The following is a 7880-nucleotide window of genomic DNA, read 5'->3' as shown; positions in this document are numbered from 1 at the left end:
AACACAGCATGGAGGGCATACCTGAGAAGGAGGGGCAAACTTGCTGGTAAGTCCTGCCATCTATGGAGCTACTGAGGGAAGCCTTTGCAGAGTGAGCCACAGCCCAGCTGGAGGACAGTCACAGCTGCTGTGACACATCAAAGCAGCGACTCCTGGAGGATAGTCAACTGAAAGGGAACTGCGATGTTCAGGAGAGCCATTAAGACCAGAAGACTCTCTGAAGGCATGGCTCCCCCCCATCTAGGAACCTTTGGGGGGAAGCATTCTCTCTTTAGTCTCAGAAGAGCCTGGCATTGTTTTTTTGTTTTTGTTTTAATTTTTTTTCATTGCAGTTGTTATTCATTCTTTCACTGTGGGATAGACATGCGCGCATGTGAAGTTCGGAGTGCAGCTTGCGTGAGTCTCTTCTTTCCTCTGACTGTGTGGTTCTGGGGACAGACCGGGTTGGCAGGCTTGATGCTCATTGGCTGAGCCAGCGCTCCAGCCCTGCTGCTGTTTTCCCCCAGGCTTGCAAGCAGCTTGGAAATCCCCACTGACAGGATGAGGTGCAAACACCAGGACAGCATCACATACATGCAAATACCAAAAAGAGGAAGAACCTGGAACTGCCTGTCCAGAAACCATCCTGGCTGTCCTTCTCACCAGCTTACTCTCTCCCGGCTGGCTTTTGGTTCCCACACCAGCTCCCTCGCCACAACCCATGAGGATTATAATCTCCAAGGGCATGGCTGAGTCTGAGTTCTGGAATCACGCCTCCACAGTTAGTTACGAGGAAAAACTACACAGTCCTGCTTCCATGATTTCTTCCTGGTTCTTAACAAATTCACTCTTTTAAGGGAGGCTTTGGGTATTTAGCCAGGGTGTCCAAACACTGCATCTGTGGTGGTTTGAATATGCTTGACCCAGGGAGTGACAGGATTAGGAGGTGTGGCCTTGTTGGAATGGGTGTGACCTCCTTGGAAGAAGGGTGTCACTGTAGGGATGGGCTTTTGAGACCCTCATCCTAGCTGCCTGGAAGCCAGTCTCCTTGAACAAAATGTAGAACTCTCAGCCCCTCCAGTGCCATGCCTGCCTGGATGCTGCCATACTTCCCATCGTGACGATAATGGACTGAACCTCTGATCCTGTAAGGCAGCCCCAATTAAATCCATATCAGTTGTCCGTATAAGAGTTGTCTGGGTCATGGTGTCTATTCATAGCAGTAAAACCCTGAAACAATTATGTTTCATAAGAGTAGCAAAATTAAGTTATGAAGTAGCAACAAAAATAATTTTATGATTGGGGGTCACCACAATGTGAGGTACTGTATCAAAGGGTCGCAGCATCAGGAAGGTTGAGAACCTCTACCCTAGACTGACCATTTCTCCTATGTTTCCACGGCCAATACCTAGAGCATCCTTCCCCCTTCCCCTGGCTAATTTCTTGTTCCTTAACCCAGTATCACTCTTCCATAGATTCACCTTTCCTGTGTCTACAAATACACAGTGGGCAGGCACTCTGCTTGGTCCTATGACTGTGACGTTGACCCTTTATCCCTGTCTCCATAATCAGAGTTAGCTGCATTGCCAAGTGGCAAGCGGGCATCTACAGCTAGCATTATCTTGGTTGTTTTAGCCCCCCGTTTGGTGCCTGGACCTCAACATCTGGTCAATGCACAGTTTCAGACCAAAAGCCTAAGCTTGGGTTGAATGCAGGGCACGATGTGGATGGCACAGTGGACAGCAAAGCGCCTGCATTAGTCTGGGCTGCTTGTGTGTCTTTGGACAACCGACTCGCTGACTTTGTACCTGAATTTCGTCTTCAAGATGGGGATAGTTACAGTAGCTCTCAATTAGGATGTTATGAGGAACCAGGTGGTGTCTGTAAAATGCTTTGTTAGCCCAGGGATGGGTACCCAGAAGACACTGGACAACTGCTGGCTGCTGTAATCAGAAGCCAGGGGATAAAGAGACAGATGGATTCTTGGGAAATTACTCACATCATTCTGCCTGGCAAGCAAGTAAACCTTGGAGATGCTAACCCTGAGACAGCGTTGGGATCTCAGCGGTGGATAGAGAACTTCTCGGTGTGTTTCCTTCCTGTGAGCTCACGGAACACCCTGTGCTGAGCCAATGTAGAGAAAGTAACTTAAGGAAATAGGCAATGTGAGACCCTGGGTTAGAGTAGAAGGAGCCGCAGACTATTTAAGAAGTGTACACAACTCTCCCTCCGACCGCTGTGAAGGGAGCCAGTGACTTTCCCTCTGCCAAGCCCCTCTCCACAGACGTTAGCACATCAAGATACTGATGCCCTCTGAGGCTCCCTGGCATGCCCTGGCCCCCTTCTCTGCCAAGCACCTTTCTTAGTTTTCGGCAACCTCATTCTCTGAGCTCCAGGCATTTGTGAGCAATGGAAACTTGGCCTGGAGGAATCCTGAGAACCAAGCATCCTTCACCCCCTTGGGCTCCTGAGCTCTAAACATTTCTCTGACCAACATGCGGGGGACTCAGCTCCAGTAGAATCCCATGGGCTCCCCTAGCCGTCTGGGTAGCAGGAGGCCCAGTTCCCCTCCCTGAAGTACTTCATTCCACACGTTCTTGTCTTCATTAGGCAGTCCAGCTGCCCTCACCCTCACCCCAGGCTACTTTTACTTACAGCCTTGGAATGATTTAACTTAACCTCCATGATTAATATTCAAACCTAAGAAGACTGACAAGGACATCCGACCGGGAGATAATTTTCAGTGTCTAGAGAAAATAATTTCTATCTCAGTTTCATAGAGCTTTTAGTGTTTTAAGTTCCTCTAAAACACACTCAAAATCGAATATCCCACCGCCAGTGAACGGCCAGGCTAGAACCTGAGCCCACTGTTAGCCAAATTAAAACAAATTCCCCCCACCCACCCACCCACCGGGACATCGGTAATTTTAATCTAGGGAAAGAGAAAGTAAAAATAAATAAATAATCCATGTTTTTTTTTTTCGCTAGCCTGTCATGGGTTTTCTAAAGAGACTTTTAAATAGGCAAATAAAAGTATATTCTGATGTTAAGAAAACTATAGTGCACTGAATTACTGTACAAAGTCTGATGGAGTATGCACGAGGCATATGCTTTGTTTAGAGAAAAACAGGCAAGGGCTGTGAGAAGTCCTTTAAACAGACCTGCAGGGATTGGGGGACACTTCTCACTGTGGGAACTTCAATTCAATCATCAGCAAAAAAAGTCGCAACCCTCCTACAGTCGGTTGCTCTCAGGTTACTTTTTGCCTTGGAAAAATATTTCAGTCCCTTTTATTTGAAGGGCCTTTTCCACCACCAAATGTTGATCCTACCAGTCCTCGGGCAGGGTCCCCAAAGACTGCCGGCAATCAATGCTTCACTGCCTTGTGCTCTGAGGTGGCACTGAGACCCAAGCAGCCTCCCTCTGGAGGACAGAGCCACCACCAATGTCCACTGGCAGCAGCATCTTTGACGCCAGGCTTTCTCAGCGGCTGAATCCTCAGAGAAGCCTGTCTTGTATTATGAGCTGCCGTCCTGGTGGGCTTAGTGTATGGTCTGGGGGAAAGCAGGTGTCGCACGCACACGTCTGGGGCAGAGCCAGTGGTGGGGCTGCTGTGTGACTGCTCTGCTGGACAGAGAGAGATGGTAGAAGACCACAGGGAGTTCTGACACTGCACCTCTGGTATGGCGCTCTACCTTGGGGTCATTACGCACACGCTGGGAAATTCCAGGGAGTGACGATGGTAGGGAAGGGGTATATGACATTTCTGGCACTGGCAGAACATTCCTAGCTGCAGTCTCTCCATATGGTGGGAATTGCGTTTTAAAATGCTTAAAGTAGAAGTTGGAAAGATTGTGAACAATATTGGTACAAGGTGGTCTCAGTATCAGACAGCAACAGGTTTAGAAGTCTACACAACAAAGTATGAGCCTAGGTCAATGGTTCTCAACCTGTGGGTCGTGACCCAAGACCATCAGAAAACACAGATATTTATATCAAGATCCATGACGGGAGGTAACAAAAATCATTGTATAGTTGGGCGGTGGGGGGGGAGGGGGAGCTCACCACATCATGAGGAACTGTTTAAACGCGTCACAGCACTTGGAAGGTTGCGAACCACTCCCTAGGCCATCTTCCAAGGAAGTCTGGGAAGAGAGATGGAGGAACCTGTAACATTTCGATTATATACCCCTACCTCTACATTGCTCACTGTGTAACAACGGGGATATATCTCTTTTAAATCCAATTCGTTAAAGGAACAGCGGAGGAAATCCAATAACCCTATGCTTAAACGCTCTGAATCAACCACAGAAACAGGTCATCTGTAATCTGGGGAAGCCAAATTCTGCATCGCATGTGGGACCTTCAGAAATTCTGCAACCTCGGCTCCCTTCCTTCCTAATTTATAACTGCTCCATATTAAAGTGTGTGGAGTCTGTAGCCTAATCTCCCACATTCTGCCTCCAAAGTCCGTCCATGGGCGGGAACCCTCGCCTCACTTTCGGGGATGGGGCAAAAATCCACGAGTATGTTTTTGCAGGTGTGTCCGTCCGTCCGTCTGTCTGTCTCTAGCTGTCCCCCACAGGGCTGATATTTTGGTTCCTCCCTAGTTCCCACGGCAACTGTCAAGGTAACAGAGCTGCACCTGCCCTTCTCCTCCCACAGGAATGATCTGGTCCGAATGCAAGGAGATCTGGGAGGAGGGGCCGCGGGAGTACGTGCTGCACTTGTGGAACCTACTGGATTTCGGCATGCTGTCCATCTTCGTGGCCTCCTTCACCGCGAGGTTCATGGCCTTCCTCAAGGCCAGCGAGGCCCAGCTGTACGTGGACCAGTACGTGCAGGATGTAACGCTGCACAACGTCTCACTTCCGCCGGAAGTGGCCTACTTCACCTACGGTGAGCCACAGGGGTCGCTCAGCCTGGTCCAGGACCTGGGGTTTGCAACCTGGCAGGGCAGATGCCACGGGTGTCCCCGACACGCTGACAGAATGTGGCATTAACCCGTGACTTAGAAGTGGGTTTTTAGTGTTTGTAAGGATGGGACTATTTCGGGGAGGTTCTTGGGACATTTCTCTAGGTTTTTGGTTTTGTTTCCTAAGAACCCCGCCCCACCCCTCCAACGTGGGGAATCTATATACTGAGTTTTTCCTTCCTCACTGAATCCTCTATTCTGCACAAACGTACGTTCTGCTTTAGTTCAACATTCTCTCTCTTGGGGCGAGACAGGTTCTTAAAAGAGACATCACCAAACATACCGGTTTGAAACGGTTTTCATGGAAGCTGGTAACACAACTTAAGGCTGCTGCCTACCAAGAAGTCTGAGGTCTACATAACCTCCACTTAGGGGACAGTGGGATTCTTGCCTGCCCTGCAGAAAATAATTTCGGAATGAGCCGTTATGAATGAGTGTTGAAGTTCATGAGGAAGAGATTTTCGTAAGCGACCCTAATTAAGCTCCTTGGGTCAACCTCCCTGCAAAATCCATGAAAGTGGGAGAGGGGCTGGTTTGGAAGGAGAGCAAGGGAGGGTAACATGGTGGTCATGATCAAAGCCCATAGCATGTGCATATGACATCAGGATGAGCCCATTGTTATATACAACTAATATGCTAATGATTACATGTTTCAAAAAGAGATTATGGTTTAGGCATATGGTATGGTTTGGGGTATAGGCACTAAGGGAAAGATAATTAGGGAAAAAAAAATCAGGTACCCAAATATGGGTATGAGGTTCTCAAAAGAGTTCCTTACAGTAGTTCTGTGCGTGTGTGTGTGTGTGTGTGTGTGTGTACATGTAACACACAATTTTGGTGGCTTCTGTAGTTGTATCTGTTATGCTAATGAACATGATGGAGGTCACAGACTGTCTCCCCGGACTTGTGGGATGGAATCCAGCAGCTGAAGTAAAACTATAGGTCCTGACAAGTTGCATAATGGAATTAAATGCTTTTTCCACTATAATTTTAGGGTCTTGGTTGTGAGAATCCCGGAAATATTCAGGTTTATGCTCTGTAAAGCAGTAAGGCGCTACCCAAAGGCCCCACACATGGCCGATGTAGCACTGGTTGTTTAGAAATACATTTGTTGGGCCGGGCATGGTGGCTCACACCTTTAATCCCAGCACTTGGGAGGCAGAGGCCAGCAGATTTCTGAGTTTGAGGCCAGCCTGGTCTACAGAGTGAGTTCCAGGACAGCCAGGGCTATACAGAGAAACCCTGTCTCAAAAAACCAAAAAAAAAAAAAAAAAAAAAAGACAAAGAGAAAGAAAGAAAGAAAGAAAGAAAGAAAGAAAGAAAGAAAGAAAGAAAGAAAGAAAGAAAGAAAGAAAGAAAGACATTTGTTTAGAAAGAATGCAGGCAGCCTCTGCGGCTAGTTTTTAAAATCCCAATTTGAGAATTTTAACAATGTCTTTTGATCGTATTCTCCCCAAGCCCCCCCCCGCCACTAACTCTTCTCAGATCCACCCCTACCTCCCCAAACCTTACCCCAAGTTCATGTCCTTTGCTTTTTTAAAAAAATTAATCCATATACTCCAGTTTGTGCTGCCCATATACTATCCACTGGAACATGGTCGACCTACCGGCACCACATCCATAAAGAAAATGGACCCCCCTCACAGAAGCCATCCACTGTCCATACCTCCTGAGGTAGGGGTGGGGGCTCATTCATTTTATTGATTTTGGCCATTCTGACAGGTGTGAGATGGAATCTCAAAGTTGTTCTGATTTGCATTTCCCTGATGGAAAAGGGGTGTTGGCTGTTTCTTTAGGTGTCCCAGCCATTTGTGTTTCTTATTTTTGAGAACTCCCCACATAAGGGGGTACCCCATTTTTAACTGGGATATTTGTTTTCTTAATGTCCGGTAGCTTATAGTTATTTATATATTGTAGATATTAACCCTCCATCAGATCCATAGTTGGTAAAGATATTTTCCTACTCTGCAGTTTCCTGCTTTGACCAAATGATGGTGTCCTTTACCATCTGGAAGCTTTTCAGCTCTGTGAGGTCCCATTGACTCCCGGTTGATCTTAGTGCCTGCACTGAGAGTGTTCTAGAAGTCCAGGAGGTCTTTGATGTACCAGTGAGTCAAGTCATGTGTGTTCCCCACAGTCTCTTCCACCAGATTCCGGGTGTTTGGCCATCTGTTGGCATTCCTCCTGTGCTAATTGTTCTGGGGTTCTTGACTCAGCGTTTAACTAGACCCCACAGAGAGGGGTCTTTTACCTTCCTTTGTCTTTTTTCTGTCTTCCTTTGTCTGTCTCTCCAGCCTACCCCAGTAGGGCTCTTACGATGTTACCAGAAACACAATATTATTTCATATAAGAGAAAATCCTGGCCTTCAATTAGTTGAAAAATCATAGCCTGTATTTTTCTTTTATTTTTGTGTATGGCTGTTTTACATACATGTACGTCTGTGCACCCACATGCATACCTGATGCTAGCAGAGGTTCTGAGCCATCATGTGAGGGCTGGAAATTGAACCCAGGGCCTCTGAAAGAGCAGTGCTCTTAACCACCGAGCCATCTCTCCAGCCCCCAGACCAAACCTTTAAAATGAGAGAGATCTAGAGTCAAGTCTAGTTCCACAGGTTACTTTCTATGTTTGTTTTGTTTTTAACTTTTGTGTGTCCACTTCTCAGGTGTGAGATGAGGATTAAAAACTCTTAAGTCAAAAGGTTTGTTTTGGGTTAAATAAAACTGATGCAGATTGAAGATGTGCGCATTATCCATGATCGCAGTGAAAGTTCACTAGGTGGTCACAGTTATTATCAATGCTACCTCTTTTTAATTTCATTCACTGTACTCCGTGTTGTAAAAGAGAATGATAACAGGGTGAGGAGGGAAGGCTTGGGGCTTGGGGGAGAAGGAGGGGAGGAGGGAGGAGGCTTGGAGATCGGGG

General features: G+C 47.1%; 1 protein-coding gene across 2 annotated transcripts in view; it reads left to right on the top strand.

Moving 5' to 3' along the window:
- The window catches only part of Trpc7 (transient receptor potential cation channel subfamily C member 7), a 119708-nt gene that overhangs the window by 80574 nt on the left and 31254 nt on the right, over positions 1–7880 (top strand). For both annotated transcript variants that reach the window (XM_021215357.2, XM_021215356.2), the window contains exon 6: positions 4645–4878. In XM_021215357.2, coding sequence (XP_021071016.2) covers positions 4645–4878 — 234 coding nt within the window. The remainder of the gene's footprint in view (positions 1–4644; positions 4879–7880) is intronic.

Source organism: Mus pahari, chromosome 16, assembly GCF_900095145.1.
Source record: "Mus pahari chromosome 16, PAHARI_EIJ_v1.1, whole genome shotgun sequence".
Lineage (NCBI taxonomy): Eukaryota > Metazoa > Chordata > Mammalia > Rodentia > Muridae > Mus > Mus pahari.
The sequence above is the reverse complement of the archived record's forward strand: the minus strand, read 5'-3'. Positions and strand labels throughout refer to the sequence as shown.